At 41.9% G+C, this 27380-nt stretch overlaps 2 protein-coding genes across 6 annotated transcripts; one reads left to right on the top strand and one right to left on the bottom strand.

Moving 5' to 3' along the window:
* Window positions 1–8105: 8105 nt before the first annotated feature.
* On the bottom strand, window positions 8106–13495 carry yipf2 (Yip1 domain family, member 2). Of its 5 annotated transcripts, none has more exons than XM_037793111.1 (9): window positions 13335–13495; window positions 12920–12988; window positions 12133–12329; window positions 11948–12028; window positions 11680–11767; window positions 10180–10296; window positions 9890–10056; window positions 8789–8971; window positions 8106–8701 (listed from the first exon to the last, which is right to left on the bottom strand). In XM_037793111.1, exons 2-9 carry the CDS (start codon window positions 12948–12950, stop codon window positions 8612–8614), a joined length of 954 nt encoding a protein of 317 aa, XP_037649039.1. In that variant the 5' UTR covers window positions 12951–12988; window positions 13335–13495; the 3' UTR covers window positions 8106–8611. The 5 variants fall into 5 exon arrangements, with proteins under 5 accessions (XP_037649039.1, XP_037649041.1, XP_037649040.1 ...); XM_037793113.1 differs by having other exon boundaries at window positions 12920–13096; window positions 13211–13493; XM_037793112.1 differs by having other exon boundaries at window positions 13097–13492.
* Window positions 13496–13690: 195 nt separating this feature from the next.
* On the top strand, window positions 13691–18108 carry timm29 (translocase of inner mitochondrial membrane 29). Its single transcript, XM_037793118.1, has 2 exons — window positions 13691–13949; window positions 17102–18108. Exons 1-2 carry the CDS (start codon window positions 13829–13831, stop codon window positions 17752–17754), a joined length of 774 nt encoding a protein of 257 aa, XP_037649046.1. The 5' UTR covers window positions 13691–13828; the 3' UTR covers window positions 17755–18108.
* Window positions 18109–27380: the final 9272 nt, after the last annotated feature.

The following is a 27380-nucleotide window of genomic DNA, read 5'->3' as shown; positions in this document are numbered from 1 at the left end:
TGCTAAATTTAACCTTTTTTTTACCACTGGAGAATTGATAAAAAGATCAATAATCCCTCCAAAATAGCACATTAAGACACCAAGACCTTGAGGAACACCATAGAGACAGCAATGCTGTGATTTGGGATCAAAAGAACTTTTGACATTTGGAGATTTGCTGCAAGAATTGCAGTTTTCGGCTTTTCGATTGGATGGTGAGCACTTTTGTGGTTGTAAACTGCTCATAAACCCCCTTATTGATCAATCTAGCTAGGAAAACCATCCATCTTCTGAATGCTCTAGGTCTCTAGTTTGTGGCTGTAGAGTTTCATGAGGCTGTGATTATCCTAGAGGTCACCACAGGTCATTTTATACAGTGAGGTCAAGTTTAAAAAACAATGGTCTCACTACAATGAAATGGCTACTATGGGGACTAACATCATCACACATGAATACAGTTGGGCTCATTGGATCCACCAGAGTCTCAGCTTTACAGTGATACCCAATATATGTAATTCCAAGACTGTTTAGGGACCCCAGTATGCAGAAATATTCAAATACACCATTTTAGAATAGGTGACAATAACACATTTATACTTCATAAAAAAAAAAAACTGTTTTTTTGCCCCAAACTGCATGTGATTATCATAAAGTGGGCATGTCTGTAAAGGGGAGACTCGTGGGTACCCATAGAACCCTTTTTATCCACATATCTTGAGGTCAGAGGTCAAGGGACACCTTTTGAAAATGGCCATCCCAGTTCTCGCTAAAATTTAGCCCAACTTTGGAGCTTCTGAAACTGAACCTACTAGAGCCTCCGAAAGACGGTAAAGTCAAGCAATCCCGCAGGTCTGAACTAAAAACCCAGATCTCAGTGCTATGATAACCTTTCAGCATATTGAAATTCAAGTGTTCTGAGAGATAACGAGACATCCGCACCTCCTCATGGCTCTGTTTTCAGGCATTACGTGCCTAATGTGTGAGCAAACCACAGTTGTTTTTGTTCAGTTAACAAAGTGAGATCATTCCATAGTGAGTATTGAGCTGTTATTGCCTCCTCTAGCTGCTGTACTGTACCGGTATCAGGATGTCGGCTATGCACTGGGAGGCCAGACGGCGTCAGAGTGCTCTGGATCGCAGGATGGCCAGAGACAAACAGCAGGTAAATAACAGGTAGTACTGAAGTATTAATTAAGAAGGTTGCCAGGTTGCGACTGTTGTGGAGGAATGTAACTGTAAGTACATTTACTCAGGTACTATACTTAAAGGTCCCATATTGTAAAAAGTGAGATTTTCATGTATCTTATAGTATAAAGCAGGTTTAAGTGCTATATAAATAATGTGAAAGTATCAAAACGCTCAATCTAGGGAGAAACACGCACAGAATTTCAGAAACTGTGCGTTTGAAACAAGCCGTCAATATTTCTATCCATTTGTGATGTCACAAATCTACAATAATTAGACAATTTCACAGTTTTAAACGTAAACATACTAAATGTGTCCCAGTTTTATTTCTGTTGCAGTGTATGTGAATGACATCAGCTGACAGGAAGTTAACATGGACCCAAGCTGTTGCTTAGCAACGCAATTCTGTTGCCGATCCATTGAAATGTGCTAAAACGGAGCATTTCAGACACGGAGGGTGAATACAGGTATATTCAGACAGACAGTATGAGGAAAATAATGTGTTGTTTGAGCATTAAAGCATGTAAACATGTTCTAGTAGAAACACAAAATACAAACATGAACCTGAAAGTGAGCATGATATGTCCCCTTTAAAGGGCAGGTCCATTATTGTTTTTTTGAGGTTTTTATATCATCCTGTAGCTTCCCAGTGGTAATCCAAACAGCCAAAGTATTTGCAGGGGTGTTGTAGTTGTAGGTGTCATTTAGAGTAAGCAGTTAAAAATCTAGAACAGCGTGTGTTTCATTTTCAGTTTGTGGCGGATCACTGACGTAACAACAGTTAAAAATGGAACGTCTACAGTGGGTGTTAGAATCTTAAAGTCCCATATTTTGCTCATTTTAAGGTTCATACTTGTACTTTGTGTTTCTACTAGAACATGTTTACATGCTGTAATGTTCCAAAAAAACGTATTTTCCTCATACTGTCTGCCTGAATATACCTGTATTTATCCTCTGTCTGAAACGCTCCGTTTTAGTGCATTTCAACAGAATTGCGTTGCTAGGCAACAGTTTGGGTCCATGTTTACTTCCTGTCAGCTGATATAATTCACATACACTGCAACAGGAAATAAACTGGGACACATTTAGAATGTTTAAGTTTAAAACTGATTGATGGTCTAAATATTGTATATTTGTGACATCACAAATGGACAGAAATCCTAACGGCTTGTTTCAAACGCACAATTTCTAAATATGGGCTGTGTGTATTTCTCCATATATTGAGCGTTTTGATAGTTTAACAGAATTTATAAAGCACTTAAACCTGCTTTATGATATAAAAGACATGAAAATCTATTTGTTTACAATATGGGACCTTTAAAACATTTCTTACAAAACCACAGTCAAATAGACTGTTATGTTCTGCTGATGGTGATCCTGCAGTCTGTCTGGTCTACTTTATTATTGAACAACAGCAGTGCTGATTGGAAACTGAGAAGGGACATGTGACACCCCAGCATGGGGTCAAACTCGCTTCCTGTGTGAATCTGACAGCTTGTATCTCGTTGCTGACTTCCAGGATGTGTTCATGCACAAAATATGTTGGTTTGTTTTCAGTTCATTTAATGGTCACCTTATTTCATTCTATTTTTTAAGACCTGAGTTAAACCTGCAGTAGGCAGAATGTTTTTGGCACCATTGGGCAAAAATTCCATTATAACCTTTCAGCATATTGTAATTCAAGTGTTGTGTCGGTTAAAATGCTTCATGTCGTTTATCGGTTAATTATTAACATCCCTAATTTGATTGAAATCCAAACTCCTCCAATGTTTTTTATTGTTTCTTACGATTGTCTTATTTGTAACTCATGTTGAAGAAATCATTTTAAGGTTGCTGTTTGAGAGCATATGGTGTCAATTTGCACTTGATGAAACTTAAGAGTTGGGTTTTCAAATATGTATTCTGTTTAGTGGAGATTGTCCTCTTACCTTCTGAGGTAATAAGAACATAACAAGAAAGTTACCCAACAATTATCCAGAGCTCCAGGACAGAACTGGATGCTCACTGATAGTTGTATTTAAGCAACAGCTCAGGGCAGAAAACACAACACAACATAATGCATTGTTGTGCATACTGATAATGCTAACATGTTAGCATGGAGCACTGGAGACGATGACTGCACTGCTGTTTTGTGATTGGGTCTTATTAAGTGGAGATGATTTAGTCTTGATAAATTTGGCATCTTACAAAACTTGGGCATATTCTTTTAGACTGTGCTCTTTTCCACTGCTTTTGCTGTATTTGGAGTGTTTACTTCAGTTTACCTCTTACTTCACAGCTGTTGCAGAGGAGTTCTGAGACCAACTATAATGCAACTGAATCAGACACAACACAAGATCAAACAGGTATCAGTATTCTTATAATGGATATATTCAGAACAAGGTTGGACGATGTTCCATTCATCACCATCTATCAGAAAACACAACTTGTTCTTTCTTTTTTGAGAACAGCCAACTTTGAAGATGAGGTGAGAAACTGAACATCCACTGCAGGAACGTGTGCTTCTGCAACACATTCTCACTCCCAACTCGTCACTCGGTCAGAGACCAACGCACGGGGCACCCCTCTTCCGTTACTTTTGGACATGTCAGGGAAAAGCTCAAATATTCTCAACTTTTTCAGCGCCAGACGCGGAGTCGCACCGCTCGTCAGTGCCTCACTTGACTTAGTCAGCCAATAAAATCAAGCAAGAGGCGGACTTTACTACTTTATCACTTCCTTCCTGTTTTGATCAGGATGTATAACGCCTCATCCACACCGGGAACGTCAGGAGCGTGTGGCGGCTGCTGCGTCGCGTGGCAGCTGCTGCATTGTGTGGCGACTGCAGCTGCTGCTGTCAGCCCTTTCTTCTACATAGAGATCGTCTTTCATAATGGCCATTTCATTTCATTATAAATGTCATTTATATCTATTTTAGACAGAGAAAGGTTAAGAAACGTGTGGTAATTTGTAAATAATAGTAATAATCCACAATTAGAACCCCGTACTATATTCATCCAAGTCACTGCATGTTCTACAACACTGTTCGGCACATATTTCAGAATAAAAGCTTTGTGTTAACAAATGAAGATATTCTGTCCATAGAAAAAACCCTTGAGGGCTTTTATTTCTAAATGAAAGCAGGAAGTGTTGATTTAAAAATAAGTCTTTACTTTTTCATCTCCATAACATATTCTACAGATAGACATCGAAACTGTAGTAATGTTGCTGATATGATGTTAATCATGGTCAATTAACTGTGATAAAAACTTTACATTCTGGTCAGTCTTCACTTTGATGAATACAAGAATGAATCACAGCATGAGGGAGTAGGTAGTCAATGTGTGTGTGTAACACAAGAAATAGACATTAACGTAACATAATATTGATTCGTATTTGATCAGCGCTGCCTAGTTTAACCGTTTGATCGGATTTTGCGAGTGATTGACAGCTGCTCAGAGACGGCAAGGCTCCAGCTCGGCTCTGATTGGTTGTTTTCCTCCCGTCTGGGAAATCTTGAACATGCCATTAGGAGCACCGGAGGACACCAGAGGGCACAGAGGCACATGATTTTTTTTCAGATTACCTGTCTCATGCACTACTGTCATGATATAGGTATAGTTTTTTTAATCATATTTGCTCTATTTCTACCCACTGCAGCTTTAATATAAAAAGGTATAAAAGTTTAGTGCAGCATTAACCTAAGCAAGATTTACTAAGCATGCATCAAGTTTTTCATGTGTTCCCAGCCAGAGGCCAGTGTCCCCACTGTAAGGGCAACCTGAAGACACCTGTACATCACGGTGCCAAGATCCCCAACAGATACTCAGTAAGTATCCGCACCTTCACTGTCTTAAACACCCTCTTTTGTCCTTCATTTCCATGACTGACGTCTATAAGGAATCATAGCTTGTAGTAGCAAGACCACCTGTCTTAGGAGAGAACAACTTGCTTGTAAAAGCAGAGCACATTTAACAATACGCTGAATTATTACTCATACATTGAATAATGGCTGTTTATCTTACAGTCTTTACAGTACGCCCAGCAGTGGTGAAAAAGACGAGGAACAGCACTGTTCTTTGACAACCTCACTTGATCACTGGACCGTGTTCGGAAGCTCTGAACAGCAGCTCTGCATTTGGTTTTGTCGAAACTGCATCAGTGTGAGGTTATCCAACAATTTCTCATCCCACCTCACATACTGAGGCTTTATCAGACCCCTCTGAGTCACTTTTCACTCGCAGTAAACACGTGCTTAATGTTGTAGTTTAAACAAAAACGTTTGCTTAGGTTCAGGCAATAAAACCACTATAGTTAGGTTTACTACATGGTTGGACTTAAAGGTCCCATATCGTTCTCATTTTCAGGTTCATAATTGTATTTTGTGTTTCTACTAGAACATGTATACATACTGTAATGTTCAAAAACCCCTTTATTTTCCTCATACTGTCTGCTTGAATATGCCTGTATTTACCCTCTGTCATAAACGCTCTGTTTTAGCACATTTCAACGGAATTGCAACGAAATTGCAACAGAATTATGTTGCTAGGCGACAGCTTGGGTCCATGTGTACTTCCTGTCAGCTGATGTTATTTACATACACTGCAGCCAGGAATAAACTGGGACACATTTAGAATATTTACATTTAAATCTGTGTAAAGGGTCTAAATATTGTATATTTGTGACATCACAAATGGACAGAAATCCTGACAGCTTGTTTCAAATGCAGAATTTCTCAATACGGGCTGTGTGTATCACCCTGTGGATTGAGCGTTTCGATAATTTCACAGTATTTATATATCACTTAAACCTGCTTTATAATATAAAAGACATGAAAATGTCACTTTCTATAATATGGGACCTTTAAGTTACTGCTGACCCACCTCTTCTTGCTTGTGTTTGATTAAGTTTATCCTCTGTTGTGCTGCTACTATGTGCATATTAAGTTCATTGTTTTTACTCCGTTCTTAGCTTTGAATTCATTTGTATTATGTACATGCCCAGCACTTTGGTCCACTGTGTTTGTTTAAACGTGCTCTATAAATAAAGACTGACTTGACCGACAGATAGATAGATCATTTAATGTAAGCCAGCATGTCATTTACAAACGTTCTGACAACCTCCCAGTAACGCTTCTAATGAAGTAAGGATGAGGACTGTGACGTAACGTAATTGTTACGTTGTTAAATTGCATTGTATTTACGTCATTCTATAATGTTATTTCAACACTGCAGAACAGACTCTGTGAGGGCTGGTTATTTTGCAACCATAGAGCAACGTCACCTGTTGGTAACATTGTGACTTACTAAAAATATGACCAAAGTGCAACGTTGGCATTACGTAATGTTTTAGTAGGGACTCGCTTTTATACAGCCTGTGGCTGAGACACACCAGGGGCATTCTGTCAGAAATCCATAATACATGTCATTAACCTTTATTACACGGCTGTGTTTAATACTCGATTGTAATTGGTCAATCACGGCGTTCTGCGGGCTGTAATTTCTCTATAACAGACCGTTGCTATGGGCGCAGCTCTGATGTCGGACTCTGGAGGACCGTTTTTGTGTCAAATTATTGATTTCTTCAGTAAGTAGCCGTGTAATAACACATTTATATTTATAATGTACAGCTAGCGGGTCATTGTTCCGTTGTCCCCTTCAGGGCGTCAGGGTGCAGAATCGACCTGTCGGGGATTCTTTCACAACAATGAGCAGCTCGCTGTACATTATCCCTTACATATGACAGAGTGTTAGAACGTGGTTTGATTGACCAGATTGAACAAACCATTCAGGAGACAGGGGCCCTCAAAGTCCACCTGTATGGGATGACCACCCATTCCTAAAGACACAGATATCCTCTTCAAAAATAAGCACATCAGTACGGTTCTCTAATTATCAGAAAGTTAACAAACAAGGTTATCCACAATTTAAACACTTTTGGTGCAAAATAAATATATATGTAAATTATGGGATTTCTCTTGTCCTTAAATCTAAATCCGCAAAAACTATGTAAATTCCATTTTTTTTTGTTAGAGTGTAGACACTTCTTTACATCTCCTTCGGTCCCCCCCCCCTAAAGATCAGAGTAAGCCCTCTACATATACTGAACGTCATCTTTTCTTGTAAAATGTCCAATGTAATCGGTAACAGCAGTGTTGTCACAAGTTTATTAACCGGTGGGAAAACGTCCTCACCGTGACATCCCTAATACAGATGCTGAAGGGGTGACTTGTGCATTGGCATTTGACGCCCTGGGAATGAGAAACATCTGGGCACACCCAAACCAGGTGTTTTGTCATCACCTTCTTGGATGAGTACCTTTTTGTTTCAAACCAACAATTGATTTATCAAACTAACAAGTACTGATGTGATGCGACAGCCTGGTTTAACTTATTTTGTTAAAGGTCCCATATCGTGCTCATTTTCAGGATCACACTTGTATTTTGTGTTTCTACTAGAACATGTTTACATGCTGTAATGTTAAAAAAAATCTTTATTTTCCTCATACTGTCTGCCTTAATATGCCTGTATTTACACTCCGTCTTAAACGCTCCGTTTTAGCGCATTTTGATGGAATTGCGACGAAATTGCAACAGAATTGCGTTGCTAGGCAACAGCTTGGGTCCATGTGTACTTCCTGTCAGATGATGACATTCCCATACACTGCAACCAGGAATAAACTGGGACACATTTGAATCTGTGTAAAGGGTCTAAATATTGTAAATTTGTGACATCACAAAATGGACAGAAATCCTGACGGCTTGTTTCAAATGCAGAGTTTCTGAATACGAGCTATGTATATTTCCCTGTAGATTGAGCGTTTCAATACTTTCACAGTATTTACAAAGGACTTAAGCCTGCTTTATAATAAAAAAAAAAACATGAAAATCTCACTTTTATATATTATGGGACCTTTAAGTGTTGTTGTCCATCTGATATCTCGTAAGAAGGAACGATCGGTCGCAGCATGGTTTCATGATTGTATTTGGTTTAGAAGTCTTACAGTTTTTCCCTTCTACTGATACTCTACTGAGTAATTCTTAATGTCTTCTTCTTCTAAACTTGTGTATGAATCTTCGAGGGGAAATCACAGTGTTAGAGAAGCCATGCTAGACTGATGCAACCACATCCCGAAACATCACAGTAGAAATGTACAAGTATTGCAGTGAACGAGTGCTACTTCAGTTACAGTAGAACTACCTCAGGATAAATTAGACAAACAACCACGCACGCACGCACGCACGCACACACACACACACACACACACACACACACACACACACCCATCCATCCATCCATCCATCCCAGCCCTTCATCACATGAGCATTAAACAGATCACGCAATAGCAATAATCAACATTGCCTCAACCGCCTGTCTATACATGGTTTCATATCTGCATGTGATTCCCAAACACAACAGATACATCCTTCATTTCCTCTCTCCCTGCTGCCAGCACTCCTTTCTGTTGGTCAGTGGGGTTTGGTGGTCAGTGTTGTGTGAATCGGAGGGGATGTAGTGGTCGGTGATGGTAGGTGGACTGCTGTCTGGAAGAAGTACATCTGAAAGAAAAGAGAAAAAAAATGTACTATTCTGTCAAGGTTAAAAGTGTACAACTGATACGAGGCCCGTCCACGCGGCCCACTGACCTTACAGCCGATAGCCAGCAGCGTATGCAAAACCACGATGGTCACGACGGTAGCCACTGCCATCACCTTGGTGTCGTCACGGACGACGGGCCAGAAGGTGAGGACCAGGACTGAGCCAGAGATCACCATGGCGATCAGGATCAGTGTCCAGCGCAACCACTCATATGGAATGATCCACAAAACCTGGAGATGACAGGGTTACATTATTGGTTAGTGAAGTCTTCTCAGGGTGATTTCAGATTTAACATGTTTGGTTCATTTTAATCAAACTCTGGTTCATTTGGTTTGTTTAGGGCGATGTTAAAGCTGTCCATCAAACTCGGGTGCGGACTAAACAACTGGACCGAGTCCGCCTGAAAAGACGGGTCTCAGTCAGCGTCCAAGAGGACTCTGGTGTGCATTTGTAGTGTGAAAAGAATGGACTAACCGCAGGACGATTTTAGCATGAATTCAGCTGTACTAGGGCTGCAACTAACAATTAACTATTTTGATAATCAATTAATCTGTTGATTATTACTTTGATTAATCAATTATTAATCAGATAAAAGCAGTTTTTTTTTTATCAGCAACTGATTCCAAAAACAAAAGTTATTCCGTGTGTTCTTGTTAAATGCTCTTTTACTACACAATGGGGATGAAATGTAACTATATGTATATATATATATATTAATCATGGTTGAATATATATATATTTAATCATGATTATTTATATATATTTAATTATGATTAATTAATTGCATGATTGTCCACGAGTAGTCCAGTAAATGCAAAGGCATAATGACAGATATGCAGGTTGTGCAGCGAACTGGCAACCACTTGTTCTGAAGTAAACGTAATGGAACGGGAGGGGACATCTAGTGGCTGAATTTTATCAATTGTAGCTTTAATATGACATTTCCGACTGCACTTATCTATCTTTACTGGTCTGATCACGGTTTTTACCAGGTGGAGAGATGGCAAGGTGTTAAAGATGTTCTTCCCCTTGTGTCACCTTTACACTGAAGATTAAGCCAATACACACGGTGCTCTATACTGGGATAGTTAGTCTTATTGTGAGCCTGACACCCACTAGTAGAACTCAGGAGAGAGCGATGGACTCACCGAGGTGGGGATATAGATGAAGAGGGAGTAGCCGTAGACGCACACGGTCTCCAGGAAGGAATAACCTCCGATCTGCCTCTCAGTCCCTTGCCGCCAGGTCAGGAAACCCCATAAACCGATCGGCACCAGCCAGGCATACATGAAGATCACTACTGCAGCTATGGTCACTGTTAGCAAAACGCAGGACAGAGAGAGCAGACTCAGCAGGACTCAGTCAAACTAAGACCAACTTCAACTTCAGGTGTATAATATACTATTCAGCTGAATCAAAGACCACATGGACGACTGACCTCTGTGGAACTGTGGTCTGTAGTGGTAGGAGGAGTTTCCCATCTCACTGAGGAAGGTGGACAAGTTCCCGCTGATGGCTACTGAGAACACCAGTGTCACACAGATCCAGAATGGACCTACACACACACACACACACACACACACATACACACACACAGGGAGAGAAGAAGTCACGGAACGGATCAAAACTCACATTGACTGGAGGACATTGCATAACGCAGAGGTGCTAGCCGTTAAAACTAAACAACACTACAAAAACATGTCATCACAAACTTTCAGAAAGCAGGTTTAACAAACTCTGAGCCTAAGCCGGAACTCGGAGTTGACTAATCCTGAGGAGGGAAACTCAGAACAGCTGACTAGATTCCGATCAATCAACTCTGAGTAGGTTGAACCTGAACATACAAAACAGCCATCATCAATGGAGCTCCGATACCACGATTCACCATGGCAACAGGGAGATAAGAGGCAGAGCCTCCATTTTAATCCAGTCGATTAATATGGTCCTCTCTCTAGGTTCATGGTGGAGAGGAGGTCGTGCTGTTTGGGCTCTGGCTCTATCTATCTGGCGTGGAGAGGAGGTTGTGTTGCTAAGGCTCTATCTGTCTGGCGTGGAGAGGAGGTCATGTTGCTCTGGTTCTACCTATCTGGCGTGGAGAGGAGGTCATGTTGCTCTGGCTCTACCTATCTGGTGTGGAGAGGAGGTCGTGTTGCTAAGGCTCCATCTGGTTGGCGTGGAGAGGAGGCTGTGTTGCTCTGGCTCTATCTACCTGGCGTGGAGAGGAGGTCATGTTGCTCTGGTTCTACCTATCTGGTGTGGAGAGGAGGTCGTGTTGCTAAGGCTCCATCTGGTTGGCGTGGAGAGGAGGCTGTGTTGCTCGGGCTCTATCTATCTGGCATGGAGAGGAGGTCATGTTGCTCTGGTTCTACCTATCTGGCGTGGAGAGGAGGTCGCGTTGCTAAGGCTCTATCTGTTTGGCGATGTCTGGAAGCTGCTTGACATCCTCCTGGATCCACCTTCTCACATATGTTCACATTGCATGTATTATTTTTTGTCATATGGATTGTCTATGTTGTATTTTCATTATGTTGTTACTCTGTACACACGACATCTATTGCACGTCTTGCCATCCTGGAAGGGGGATTCCTCCTCTGTTGCTCTTCCTGAGGTTCTAACATTTTTTTCCCTGTTAAAAGGGTGTGTAAAGCCCCCCCGAGGCAAATTTGTGATTCTTGATTTTGGGCTATACAAATAAAATTTAATTGACTTGAATCGATGTAGAGATATTAATGCATGTATATGCTGACTGTGCACATTTATCTTGAATAAAAAGAGCCTTGACTAAGCAAGTTTTATTCAGGGTTGTCCATTAATTCATCATTTACCGGGCGGACATTTCCTTAACCCTCATCCTACTGACCGGGGTCCCTGCAGACCCCAGAGGTATACTTTGTCATACACAAACACATTCAGATGGAACACGTCTCCACCGGCTTACCATATAGATCTGGGTTACTCCTGAGGTGGTGTTTGATAAAGTTTCTTCCAGGTAATGGCATCACTGACCCCTTCACTCTGTCCAGTACCTGCATCACATGATGGGGGTGTCAAGCAAAACAACAAACTAAAAGCAATCATCGTGATGAAAAAATGCGTCTATTTATTTCTCTGAGATCGGTTTATCATAAAAGATCACTCGCATGTTATTCAGTAACAACTGCGGCTGTATAAACAGTGTGTTTGTAGAGAGAGGGAGGGGCTCGTACCTGCATTGTGTCAACATTGAAGAAGGACTGATAGTACTCGAAGGTCCAGAAGCCACTGGTTGGTTTCTGTCCTCCTAACAGCTGGAAGCACACACACATCTTTCAGCTGCTGTCCACTCAAAACATCACGACTTAGTGAGAACTGGTGTCACGGCGACACAGGTCAACACAGATACTTTACGCACCTCTGAACTCTCCTCCTGACCCTCCTCATCATCCGAGAGGTCTAGTTTGACATCCTCTCCTCCTCCTCCTCCTCCTCCTCCTCCTCCTCCTCCTGCTGCTGCTGCTGCTGTAGTGGTGCTGCTGGTGTTGGAGGCAGACATACTGAGTGTGGAGGCCCCCGGGTCTGCAGACAACAGCTCTGCTGCTTCCTCAAACTCTACACACGTGCATCAAGAAACACAGGGAGTTAGTAGTGGTTAGGGCTGGGTATCGTTTAAAAAATGAGAATGCCTGTCTACCAATACCTGTACCATCTCTGAATGTGGTCTGAAAGATCCGATCTCAATGTGTCCTCAATACGTTAATATATATACATATACACATACACATATATATACATAAACATATATATATATATATATAACACACAACATATATGTATAATTGTGTACCCCTATCAGGAGCTATAACCCCATAATTTATTATATCTTCAATTGTGCAATACTGACTTAACAGCGCAATAATTTGGTGCAGTAATTCAGCTGTGCAATAATCTGGTTCACTCTGGCATTAACACTGCATTTATTTATACACTACATTTAAACTAATATTCTTATTTTACACTATTCTTGCATTCTTATAAATGCATGCATTTATATTATTTGCATAGATCTGAGACATGGAGCATCGAGGATTTGAGGAGGGAATAGAGAAAAGCAAAGCCAGGCAGATGGAGAAGAAAGAGTGTGGGCAGAGAAAACTAACAAACACTGACAGCTGAGAGGATTAAATGACTTCAGTCTTTACCTTGGAACTGTAGATCATTAGGACTGGCCATTGCTTCAGTGATCCAACAGCAACCTCATCCACGAAGACCTGGAGAAGATGAGCACTGAGGTAAAGGTGCGTTCACGTACTGCAGGCTAGTACCACATCTCTTTACAGATCAATACATCTTTTCATTTAGCCAAGCAGCAAGCTCACCTATCAAGTTAATTGTAATATACAGTTAAAAGTTCAGTAATGTCAAAATGTCATCAAGACAAGTTACAGTCCTGCCCGTAGCTTTGTCCTCCACCCAGAGACAGTTAAACCTACCTGCCCGCAGCAGGATGTTCCTGATGATGATGATGGTGATGACAGCTAGCTAATAGCAGCTAACGTTAGGCTAAAGTCGCCCTCCCACTCATTAGTTTGAACATGTGAAAGGTAGCTGACTTACATAAATGACAACGCAGTCCGTGAAGGTTTAATAAACCGATAGAAAGTAGTCCCACACACTGCTAACACCTGTCTTTAATAACTAGCGACACCGTTGTGTCTGTCAGTTTGCTGCTCTGGACCTGGTCAGCATGACTTCCGGTACACGTCACCACGTAAACAAAGATGTCACGTGAACCATATCTTGTTTGTTGATTAAAATATAACATACGGTGTATTGCACAGTTATGCGACACATTCGATTCCTTTCCAATATAAAAAATAAATAAATTCACATTTGTATAATTTTGTTACGAATACACTCTCTGTTCAAGTGACAGCGAGAGGAACGTTTGCGAGGTAGAGCTTTCTGTCGGAAGATTAAAAACGATGCACCGTTAGGACGCCATGTTGGCTTCACGTGAGCTGTCGTCTTCTTGTGAGGCAGCATGCTGGTTGTGCGTGAAGGTGACCGGAGACCGGAGACCGTGTAGCCGGTGACTGAAATCAGTTGAAATGGCTTCGTTGCGTGTCGTGAGGAGGACGTTCTCCGCGGCGGCAGAAGCAGCAGCAGCAGCTCCGGTACCGGTACCGGTCACAGGCAGCAGATGGGACCGACTGAAGAAGAGTAAAGCGGGTGAGACACCGAGTCAGCTAACGTTAGCTAGCTGGTTAGTTAGTGTAACGTTAAGGTTACAGGAACACCCCTAGCGTTAGCTTTCGACATACACGTTAAAGGTCCCATATTGTAAAAAGTGAGATTTTCATGTCTTTTATATTATAAAGCAGGTTTAAGTGCTTTATAAATTCTGTTAAACTATCAAAACACTCAATATACGGAGAAATACACGCAGCCCGTATTCAGAAATTGTGCGTTTGAAACAAGCCGTTAGGATTTCTGTCCATTTGTGACGTCACAAATATAAAATATTTAGATTATTACACGGTTTTAAACTTATACATTCTAAATGTGTCCCTGTTTATTTCCTGTTGCAGTGTATGTGAATGACATCAGCTGACAGGAAGTAAACATGGACCCAAACTGTTGCCTAGAATTGCAATTCTGTTGAAATGCACTCAAACGGAGCATTTCAGACAGAGGGTAAATGCAGGTATATTAAAGGGACTATTTGTAACTTTCAGAATTGCTGCTTATCAGCGTCGAGCTCGCGCTTGCTCGCTCTAAATATACCTGAACGAGCATCGCTCAAAACAGTGAGGCGACACACGTCAGCTAAAACCACAATATCACTCTATATTTCAGCTGCTTGGCAGTAATGTTAGCTGACCAGACCAAGGTCTCTCCATGAACATGATTTAGATCTGATCCTAGTGTTGGCTTTTCGTGCCTCACCCTCCTGCGCCCGCAGGGAGACACCGGCAACCGGAGCCTCTCCTCCGCTGCCTGCTTGCCTTCACTGACACAGCGCGCACCAACAGAGGTTTTCCGTGTCTTGTGAAGTGACAAGGCTCCGCAGAGAGAAACGTGAACCGTGACACCGGCACCCGGTGTCTCCCTGCGGGCGCAGGATGGAGACGGTAACGTTTCTCTCTGGAGAAGCTGCAGCAGTTATTTCTGCACAAACGTCCACTGTACATTCACTATATATTCTCAGAGCTAAACTAACTCTTCTGCAGTGTGGAGTGAGCGCGCGTTCACGTCTAGAGGTGGAGCGAGTACGTGAGAACGCGCGCTCTGTCTGAGTGAAGGCGAGCAGGCAGAGGAGACGAGGCTCCGGCCACACGCGAGCGCGCATATGAGAGCGCGCATGTGTCCCCACCCGGTACATTTATACGCTTACAAAGTTACAAAGAGTCCCTTTAAGGCAGACAGTACGAAGAAGATAAATGTTTTTTTGAACATTACAGCATGTAAACATGTTCTAGTAGAAACACAAAATACAAATATGAACCTAAGAATGAGCACGATATGGGACCTTTAAGGTAAACATTAGGTTCTCCTACTGCCCAGAAGGGAAATATTCTCACTTGTCTTTATCTACGCTTGTAGTTAACGTTACTGTATCATTGTCATTTAACATCAGCAGATGCTAAATAACAGTTAAATAGGTTTCCTTCAAAATGTTGCACTCTTGTGTAACGTTAGTTGTTGTCATGTCATGGCTGTCATGTGTTAGCACATAATAACCACATAGCTTGTGACGTACATTAACATTACAGCTTGCTTTATCGTAGAGCATGGGGTGTCAAACTCATTTTAGCTCAGGGGCCACGTAGAAGTCCAATTTGATCTCAAGTGGGCCGAACCAGTAAAACCATTGCATGGTAACCTATAAATAATAACACCTCCAAATTCCCCCTTCCCGTCAGTGAAAAGAAGGATAAGTACATTCTGAAAACGTCCACAATTAACGAACAATCCATCTACAAAGGTGCTGTGAACACACCAAACACACTGGCTTACCATTTAGCGCTGTATAGACATAGGATCTGGTCCGTTTTCTTGGAAAACCCCGACACTCTGTGTCCACTTTTCTCCTTTTTGACAAAGATATTTTCCACCGGCGGCTCCTGTATGAACAGAAGCTTGACAGTGTTGTGTCACGTAGCTTGGGCGCTATTAAGACAGCGCGACCCCCAAATAGGAATTGCAGTGCATGTTATTATAAAATTGAAATTATTGACTTTTTACACTTTGCAAAGTCATCCTGTGGGCCAGATTGGACCCTTTGGTGGTCCAGTTCTGGCCCCCGGGCCGTATGTTTGACACCCCTGTCTTAGAGAAACCAGCGGTCCTGTTTTTGTCCCTGAGCAGTGAGGTCACTTCCGTTCATGTCAGCTCCCCCATCAGACAGGAGGAAGGAGCCTGTGCTGCCCAGTTTGGGTGCTGGCTGCTTTGGATGCCATGCACTTCCTGGGAGATTTTCCAGGAAACATTAAATAGGACAGAGAAACTGGGTTTTTGCCAGGGCGGTTAATCAAAACCATCATGTTATTACTATGTTGAATTAGTATGGATTTTTAGAGGAGTAAAAGCTAGGGCTTTTATCAGAATGTGTACAGTACAGTATAGAAATGCTACCCATTTAGAGGTCTTTGTTAAAAGGTGTGTGTATAGGTCCAACGAGTGTGAGAAAAGTAATTATTTTCCTGTTGGGTCATGAATCAACCATGTTCTCCTTCTAAGACAAGTGGTTGGGGTTTTATTCCAAACCCCTACAGCAGCTGGTTGCTCTGATGAGCTCCTCAACACTGAAATCAGCTGTAAATATCACACTGAAGATTAATCTTGCTATTAGCATATTATTTAAGATTCTCAAATATCCAATATCACACTACATAAACATCAAACATGCTGTTTTACAAAAAAAAAAACATTTTTATTACATATTTGTCAACTACCTAATATCATCCGAGGCAAATTATCACGGGAGTAAAGTAAAAACAAAACAGAAATTCAACTAACGTTAGTCTAACGTAGTTTTAAAATATTTTTCTGTATGTTTTCATGTATGAAAAGAGCTCAAATGAACACTGTAGGTGGACTACTTGATTACTATCAGCAGATTATTTAAACAACGTTTGTAGAGGAATGATTCTGTCCCAAGTTGTTTGATCACTATCAGCGGTTGATCTCTGTATTATTGATCTACTGTTTATATTGAAAATGAGGACAGAAGCAGCAGGTTAAACCACTGTTCATTTAACTTGCATAGAAGTTGGTTTATTATATTTTTAATATAACGTGCGTGCGTGTGTGTGTGTGTTTGGGACACCAGGCAGCACTCAGTGAACTTTCTTGTGCTTCATCCTTCCGTCTCCCTGTAGTTGTGTGGTGTCGTGGCCTGCTCTCTGACTACAAAGAGGCCTGTCGGGAGGTGGTCGTCGGTTCGTGGGAGCGACCGTTCAAAGCCTCCGTGTACGCCTCTCTGCTGGGCGGGGCCTGGGCCTGTTTCTACACAAAACCCGACCGCTCGTCTTTCGAAGCCACCCTGCTGGAGTACTCCAACCAGCTGGGCCTGCTGTCGCCGTGGATCCGCAACGGGACCTCCGACGGCCACGTGCAGAGCCTAGTGAAACTTCGCAACGAGGGCCGGCTCCAGCACGCCAGCCTGTTTCTCCTCTCTCTGGTTTACCGCGCCGACTACGACCCGGACGCGACGCTGTACGAAGCCAAGTGCTCCAACCTGTGGGTACCCTGGAGGGAGCTCCCTCAGCGGGTGCTAGACGTGGGCTTCGTCGGCCGCTGGTGGGTGCTGGACTCGAAGATGAAGGACTACGACGTGAACGAGGACGAGTTCAAGCACCTTCCGGCGCACATGCAGGTGACGTCGCCGCCCAGCGTTCAGGAGGTGGAGAGGAGCGAGAGGTTGCACAAAGAGTCCTGGTTAGCACTGACAGTGGAGGAAGAGGAGGAGAAGGAGAAGGAGAAGGAGAAGGAGACCCATGTAGCGGACAGAAAGCAGGAGAGTCAGGCTTGAGTCTGTATCCTCTTTCACTGCTCGTATTTGGCTGCGTGGACATTAAAAACATGCTGGATACAGAACTGTACCAGGGTAGTTATTCTCATTTCATACATCATGCATCATGTTGGAATCAACAAACCACTTTTAGCTGACATTTTTCAGCTATGAACTGTCCAAACTGTTTACTGTACTGTTTAATAAGGAAAGAGGAAACATCCACAGCTTTGTCTCGTCAAAGTAAAAGCAGCCCTTCAAATTCCTTATCTATGTTTTTATTTATTCCAAACTTTTTTTTTGTATGACAAAAAAGTAATGCACATCATTTATACCATAAACCATATGTCAATAAATCTGTCAATTATCTCCAGATATGTTACCATTGTTTAATCTCACTTGTCTCACAACTCCCAACAACATTTATACCGACCTTCAGCCTTTAACTTTAAGGAATTTAAAGACGCAAACGTAAGTTAGATATCAATGTGTGATGCCTATTTGTCCACCTTTTTGGTGTACCCACTTCCCTTCAGCCTGCCTTGTTGTCTTCTACTTAATTTAGTAAGCTATTTTCCTTTTGCTGCATTTTTCTCTATTTCCTGTAGCTGTGGGTGTGAAGAGGCCTTTCTACTCTCATTCTGACACCCATGTTTCAAATAACCCAAATGCTTTATGCTGCTACAGTGAACTCCATTTGTAGCTGCAATATCAATAAGATAAGAAATTCCTTTTTTAGTTCCGCAGTGGGGAAATTTGCAGTCTACAGCAGCAAAGGGGATAGTGCAGAAAACAAGAAGCATCAGTAAAAACAAAAATCAAGATACAACACAGTGCAAAAAGCAAAACAAAAGAGACAGACATATATATAATTTGAACAATTTAATAGAAGGAATATTAAAAATTGGAACAATATATTGACAATAAAACAGACTATTAACACAATTGCACAGTTGGAAATATGAAATTGCACAGTGATTGGAATTAAATTGCAACCTGAAGTATTGCGCAGTATGATTTACGTTGCACCAGAGTAGTATTGATATTGCACAGTCAGTGTACAGTATAGTGCAGTTCTTGTCCGTTTTTTTGTTGTGCATGTTGTCTACTGGGAGCAGTGCTGGTTGTGGAGTCTGACAGCTGCAGGAAGGAAGGACCTGCTATAGCGTTCCTTCACACACTTCGGGTGGAGCAGCCTGTCGCTGAAGGGGCTGAGATGGTGTCCTGAATGGGGTGGGAGTCATTCTCCATCATGCATGACAGCTTAGCCATCATCCTCCTCTCTCCCACCACCTCCACCGTGTCGAGGGGGCATCCCAGGACAGAGCTGGCCTTCCTGATCACTCTGTCTAGTCTCTTCCTGTCCGCAGCCGAGATGCTGCTGCCCCAGCAGACCGATCCATACAAAATGGCTGATGCCACCACAGTGTCATAGAAGGTCTGCACTCTAAAAGACCTCAGTCTCCTGAGCAGGTAGAGTCTGCTCTGACCTTTCCTGTAAAGTGCAGTTGAGTTGTCAGTTGAGTTGTTGAGCATGTGCCTCTCAGCCCTCGGTCCAGCCTCGGTCTGGGTTTCATTCACATGAACGGAGGAAGGAAAATAACTGGATTTGGATATTAGTGCATTTTATAACTTTTAGGACCTAATGATTTAAATAAGGGCTATTCAAGTGTTCCTACTGGGAAGTTGATTTACCTAAAAAGAAAAATCACATGTCACCTGGAGGAAGTCACAGGTCAGGGACCGGCCTTCAGGTTTTCAATATTGAGCTGAGTTAACTGGCACTGGGTTCAAGGACTGGTGCTGTTCTAGGATTTAACCACCAGAAGGCACTCTAGTGCAACATAATGTATGAGCCCAGCCCCAGCTGTTCATTGTACTGGATTTTGCTAAAGAACCACAATTTCACATCCCATAAGACACTAATGTGGAACGGCGAGTAGCAGTACATATGATCAAACAGCATTAAGCCACTGTATGATGTGGCACTGTCGCCTCACAGTAACAGGGTTCTGGATTTGAACCCAATGGCCGGCTTTGGCTCGTCTGTGTGGAGTCTGCATGTTCTCCCCGTGTCAGCGTGGGTTTTCTCTGGGTTCTCGGGCCTCCTCCCACAGTCCAACATGCAGGTTAGGTTGAATTATTGGTAGGTGTGAGCATGAATGGTTTGTCTGGCTCTAATCAACTCAACTTGCTCTTTCTCGGTTTTCCATTAGCAAACGTTTTGGATAGTACCTTGCACCCTGGTACTTTATCTGGTACCACCTCGGTCGAGGTTCCAAGCGAGCTGAGCCGATACTAGCAGCTGTAGTAAAACACTGCAGATCACTGATTGGTCGGAGAGAGTCATCCATAGAAATAGAATAGGATTAGAAGGGTCATTGAACTGTTTGCCGTGGTCATTTGCAGAGAGGGCAAAAGAAAATGGCGATTGTTGTTAGTTGTTGTTGACAACAGAACACACGTCAGTGGGGCTGTAAAGTGTGGTCACAGCTCGCCGGGAAGAGAGGAGACTGCCTGACGCAGCTCCCGGCGGAGACAGACGGCCGGCTAGTTGGGAAGCCTGCCCTCTCAGGAGCGGCATAGAGTGAGGCGGAGGAATCGTTTAGACCCGGCGCCCCGTTCAGTGGGTCTCGGCACGATGCGCCATGACTGGCTCTAGTTCGGCTCAGAATAGCCTGGGGGTGAAGGTGTCTTGCGGCTCCGGCCGTGAGCTTTTACGGCACCCCTCACCCGGACCTCGCCGCTTCCCCGGAGGCCATTGACCGGCTGTGCCCTCTCTCCCTGTGGGGAGGGACGGCGCGACTGTCAACCGAGGCGGACTGACCGGTGTAAGATCTGTGGTGATGTCTGCGACCCACCCGATCTGTCTTGAAACACGCACGCTGTCTCGTTTCCCAAGTGTTGTGGGTGAGACTTTTGCGGTGTCATCACCATTCATGGGTTCATGATAAAATTGTTTACTAGAGCACAAAGCTGTTCACAGATGTAGCCTTTTGCTACCAAAATCTAATGGATTGTTCATTGTGCTACATTCCACCCCTCCACAAAATGTCATTCAAATCCATCGCAAACTTTTGGAGTAATCCTGCTAACAGACAGACAAACAAACAAACAACAAACCAGCGCCGGTGAAAACATAACCTCCTCAGCCCAAGGCCTTTGGCCTTGGCGGAAGTAATTAGTGCTAAACACAGAGTAGAGTTTAGGCTGACGTGTTACATTAGTTTCGGTCATAAACCAAACAACAAATTGAAATTTGAACCCGATGATAGAGTCATAGTTATATCACAATTAATCCTGAACGTAACGTGACTGTCTGCAGTAAATAATCATGGCGATCCATCCAAGAGTTGTCGAGACATTTCACCAACAAACAAAAATGTCAACCCCGTGGTGGCGCTAGAGGAGAATGAACGTCTGACCAGAATGTCACGGCAGTTGAACACAGTTGAGATATTTCCGTTGGGACCACAGCGGTGGATTAAAGACCAACTGACCTTCCCTACAGAGCTATACGCTGCTGACATGGTTAAAGCATGATGATCTCAGCCGGGTTGTTTAACATATATTTAATCAACATTTAGCATTAATGTCTTGAAACACGAACAAAACATATTTATTCTCTGAGGATGGCTGTTTGCTTCATAGGGATTATCAACTGAGGTTTTATTTTATGTCACACTTTGATGCGTAAGTAAGTGCAAAATGTGCCAAAAGCTGAATGCACGGCGTCGCTGCTTCGTCTCTGTCGCCTCCCTTTTGTGTTGCATCCTTTTCAAGCTTCCTCTGTGTGCATCTCCCTCAATCTTTTGCCTTCTGACCTCTATCGACCCCTGCGCTCCCATCCATCCTGCCCCCCTCCTCCACTCAGACAAGCGAGTCTGTCGGCCGCAGGAGTCAGCGAGGGCGGTCACTGTCAGGTGGTGTTTGAAAAATGCAAGACAAGATTGAGAGAGGCGAGGGACATCACCTGATCGTCTTCACGGAATCATCTGCAACATTTTTACTGTTTGCACGAACGCCTGTAGAGGTGTTGCAATTTCCTTCCTACCTAATGGTTTGATACCTCAACTCTTCACCATGTTCCTGCGGGGAAATTTGGGGATTTGAATGGTTCATCTGGGACACAATGAGGGAAAGTATATCTACTGTATAGGATATCGTTCTTCTTGCCACATGAAGACATCAAGCTCATGATGTGATGCTCTGGTACACATTGCAAGCCAGTGCATTAATTTTCTGTCAGCTGCTATCAACTGAGCTTTTTTAGGTGAGCTCATGAAGGATGCTGACGTTGGAGTTCAATGCTTCCTGGCTAACCCTGAGAAGGGAGAGCAGGAGGCGGTGGAGGAGGAGGCAGGGAAAACAACCAAAAACGAAGAGGGTGGGGGATGTCTGTCTGGCCACCATGTTGACCTCATTGACCACAGCAGGACCAAGCTCGTATGCACACACACACACACACATACACACACACACACACACACACAGTGAGCGACCTAATCAATATGTAACTAAGGAAGGAGGGAGGATGATGGAAGGAGTGGGGGGATAAGTTGCAGGAGATGGAGGAGGGTAAAGGAACGGTGTAGAGAGAGGCAGTGTTCTGGTGGTGTTGGTGGGTCAGCGTATCTTTCGGTCATTTGATTTTCCTTTCACAAACGGATATTAAAAAACAAAAAATGAGTGGTTATTTGATTTTCGTTTTAAAAATACAAAAATTAAAATTGAAATACAAGGCGTTTTTCTTTATCGGGGTCAAAAAGGGATGAACTAAACTGAAAATAAACGGGTTGATTTTCATTTTCTGTTTCTAAAAACAAAAAATAAAATCACTAGAAGACGGAAATGAAAAAACACCCGTTTTTTTTTTTTGATATTCTGCGACCGGAAGTTGCGTAAGAGCGAGTATGAGGACGGTGCTGCTGTGTAACTGAAGGTGATGGATATGGATCAGTACGTAGCTTTTTGAAACAATTAAAGAATGTGTCAGGGAAGAAGAAAACTTCAGTAAAGTTGGAAAGATATTTACAGATTTGAACTTAGTTTTGACAAATATACTTTTGCATAATTTTGGTGAATTTGTATTGGGAGAAATATTCAATAACTTCACGGTTATAAAGTGTATTGTGTCACCAAAATGTCTCCACACATCAATGGTCTCTTCCTGGTTATGCTATAATACTTATTTTGAAAAAAATTGTTATTGTATCGTTGCCATGAAGATCATTGTACCGGGCAAACTTAAATCTAAACCAATTGTAGTATAACCAGGAAGAGACTATTGTTATCTGTTTCCTCTCACACACAGCACCGTCCTCATACGCGCTCTTACTTTGAAAAAAATGGCAACTTACGGTTGCAGAATATGAAAAAACAGGGTGTTTTTTCGTTTCTGTCTTCTAGTGATTTTATTTTTTGTTTTTAGAAATAGAAAATGAAAATCAACCTTTTTTTTTAAAGTTTAGTTCATCCCTTTTTGACCCTGATAAAGAAAAACGTCTTGTATATCAATTTTGTTTTTGTATTTTAAAACGAAAATGAAATAACCACTCACTTTTTGTTTTTTAATATCCGTTTATGAAAGGAAAATCGAATGACCAAAAGATACACTGACCTTGATGGATGCAAACCACAACAAAAAAAAAATGCTTTCGTAGCTATTAATGAAATGGATGAGCCACAGACTATAGTTACTGTACCCTCCAACAGCATCATGTGCCTGGATTGACTTATATGAAACAAAGCAAGCATGACGAAGTGAAACTGTTACATTTAAAAATGTTCAAAGAGATATCACAATGGGAATGTCACGTTCTCCGATTATTAACAGCTGAAATAAAGATGGAAGCCTCAGACAGAAACAGAGCGTTTGGCTAGAGTCTAACCAAAAGCACGGCCACTGGTCCGCCGACACACCCGCAGCTCTCCGGGTCCTTCATCTCCTTCATCTCCAGGCCTGGGGGACTAATTGAAACCACCTGACTAGGGGGCAGTACCTGGAGAGGGAGAGAGAGACGCACAGCACAGAACAGAACAGAACAACACCACGCCACATAACTGGGGAGCAAAATGTTAACGCCATGCAGCGTGTTGCTAATAATGATCTCTACGCACATTTGTTTGAAGCAAAATTGTTTGTAGATGGATTCAGGCTTTCCTTCAGACTAAAAGAAAACTACCCTCCTAAAAAGTACATGAAGTTAGCGAATGTGAAACACATATTTATCTGAAATGAAGCACCATTTCACATGTGATCATTTCACCTATACTGTACATACACATGTGGTTTGTCATACGTGAAACTAATTTCTTCTTCAGGTGGTCTGTACGTTTTACACGGGATAAACTTAGACAATGTGTAACTATCAAATAGTTCACATGATTTGTAGAAAAATATATTTGACATGTAGACACTGAACCACATTTCACATCAGATATCGCAAATAAGATGTAAGACATAGATAGATAGATTGATAGATGGATAGATAGATAGATAGATAGATAGATAGATAGATAGATTGATAGATTGATAGATAGTAACTTTATTGATCCTGAGGGAAATTCAAGTTTCCAGCATCTCAGTTCAATACAAAACATATTAGTAAAAAGACACAAGTAGTACAGAGTATAAAAAAATATACCAGATATAAAAATAACAGGAGATGAAGAAACTGTTAAAAATGAATATATCTGAAATTAACTTTTGTCACTTCCTGCCTACATAATAAACATTATATGCATGGTAAAATACAGTGTTCGAATTACACCGTGGGGGGAGGGTAGTGTACACAGTACAGTATTGTATGTGTATTTTCATATATAGTGGTTATTCACATAAAAACACACAATTCAAATGATTATGATTATGTAAATATTTGCTTGGATTAAAAAAATCTTTGTAAAGTTATTAGGAAGTTAAACAGGTCATAATTCTCTCTCTAATATAAACTTTATTTTTCTGTGAAAACATCTCCTACAAATAACTGGATTTATTCAAGTTTCTCGCCAAAAACGTAATTTTACGAGATAACATTTGAACACATCATGGTCACAATGGTCATTTTGCTGAGCAGACCGTGAACATCTCATTATAATAACTCAATGGCACCTCCATTAACATTAGGGTGGCGGTTGCTAATTTCAGACCCTGAGTGCAGGGTAACAACTGAGATACGGGACTATTAAAAATGTGAATATAGCGCAGAAAGTGATATAGTGCTGGATAATAAAATATAGGAGATATAGATATTACGAAATGTCAAATATGGAATATAAAGCGGGATAAGAACTGAGGTAGAGAGTTTTAAAGACTAAAGTGCAGAATAAAGCTGTACATTGTTTGTCTATAAAGGTGCAAATAAAATGAAATGAAAACATCAATTTCATTTTAATATCCCACGTGAAACACACTTACCATATAACATATTCACATGATACAGGCACATGTGATTTTTTGATATTCCACATATAAAATGTCAATTTCATATGTAATATCACATTTAAAACACACTTCAACATGTGACTTTCACCCAGGCAAACGTGGTTTATCTAATGTGAAACGGCATTTCACATGCATGTGATAAACCCACATGAAGTATACACTAGGGCTGTCATGATGTAAATTTTTTCTCAATACGATTATCATGGCAAAGAAATATCCCGATAACGATATTATCGCAATATCATAAAAAAAAAAAAAAATGATGCAATCACTTAAGATACATCTTTAACTTTATTTGATGCAACGTTTGTTTGTTTTCTTTCCAAAACAACGGATAACAGTATATTTTACATGGCAAAGTACCAGCTGTCACTGTCTTGTTGAACAGACCTCAATTAAGTTTGCCAACGTTACTTAGCACGTAAATTAGCTAGCTAGCTAACATAGTCATTCGCTATCACCGGTTGGGTCCCAGCTAGCCAACACCGCCCAGCTCCGGCCGGTTGAAGCCAGACAGTGCCGGCCAGCCTGGACCTGCCGGTGGTGACGGTTGGCTCAGCCGGTTGGAGCCGGATGGTGTTGGCCAGCCGGAGCTTGCCGGTGATAGCGAACGACCCAGCCAGCCAAAGCCAAGCAATGCCAGCCATCCGGCGGGTCTCAGTTGGCTAGCATTGCTTGGCTTCAACTATAACCGAGCCACCATCCACCACCACCAACGGGTCCCAGCCAGCCAACACCACCCAGCTTTAGCTAACGTTAGCCAGCTAGCTCACGTAGTCATTCACTAACCAAGATATGCTAGCGTTGTACTCATATAACTCAACTGACATGTTTATAGCTATGCTAACGTTACAACTTACTCGCCCTACAGTGGCGAAATGTTCAGCATGATGATTGTGAAGGTGACTATGCAGCATGTTTGAAGTATTCCCTCCTTTGGCTAATACTGTAGCCCCACATTTCCTGCACACTGGAGCGGTATCAAGAAGGATTTCTTGTGCAACCCGAAGAATTCCCACACTGCAGAGTTTACGTTTTTAGCAGGTCGATAAAGTATTTTTCATATTTTTCATTCGTCGTCATTTTGACAGAATCGCGAAGGCTTGTGGGGTGTTTACTTTATAGTCTGTTTGTGGCGCATGGATGACGTCATGTCTGCAACAAGCTTTTATTTACTGCGTGCGGGAAGAACACAAAAGAGAAGTAGCTAAACCAAGAGCTAAATGCCATCGTTGTTGTTAAAGGTCCCATGTTGTGCTAATTTTCAGGTTCTTACTTGTATTTTGTGTTTCTAATAGAACATGTTTACATGCTGTAATGTTCAAAAACACACATTATTTTCCTCATACTGTCTGCCTTAATATACCTGTATTTACCCTCGGTCTCAAACACTCCGTTTAGTCCATTTCAATGGAATTGCAAGTGAATTGCGTTGCCAGGCAACAGTTTGGGTCAATGTTTACTTCCTGTCAGCTGATGTTATTTACATACACTGCAACCAAGGCCTATGGAAAGGAGACTTGGTCACGCGTCATCAATGCGTCATATCTTCGGGGGTACAACCCATGCGCAGTAAAATCTGGCCTGCACTCGCCGAAATTGAGCCAATCGCAACGCACGACCGCAGCTTCAGTTACACTGTGCATGTGTTATTCCCCGTACCTCAAGACCGATGTCCGCCCGTGACCCAGCCTCCTTTCCATAGGCCTTGACTGCAACAGGGAAATACACTGGGACACATTTAGAATGTTTACGTTTAAAACCGAGTAATGGTCTAAACATTATATATTTGTGACATCACAAATGGCAGAAATCCTGACAGCTTGTTTCAAATGCGCAATTTCTGAATAAGGGCTGTGAGTATTTCTCCGTATATTGAGCATTTTGATAGTTTAACAGTATTTATAAAGCACTTGAACCTGCTTTATAATGTAAAAGACCTGAAAATCTCACTTTTTACAACATGGGACCTTTAAACACGATATATTGTGGCTGGATTATTTACACGATATTAGTATTTTCATGTTTTTTAATACTGCGATTACTGCAAAACCGGTATATACCGCGACACCCCTAGTATACACTCAGGATAAACTCATTTCAGCACATGTGAAACAATTCTCACATGTGATAAATACACCTTTGACAGATATGCATAGATCTTCAGATATTTCACATATGAAATATAAGACATCACGTG

This window comes from Sebastes umbrosus, chromosome 14, assembly GCF_015220745.1.
Source record: "Sebastes umbrosus isolate fSebUmb1 chromosome 14, fSebUmb1.pri, whole genome shotgun sequence".
Classification (NCBI taxonomy): Eukaryota; Metazoa; Chordata; class Actinopteri; order Perciformes; family Sebastidae; genus Sebastes; species Sebastes umbrosus.
Note: the sequence above shows the minus strand (reverse complement) of the source record. Positions and strands in the feature narration are given on the sequence as shown.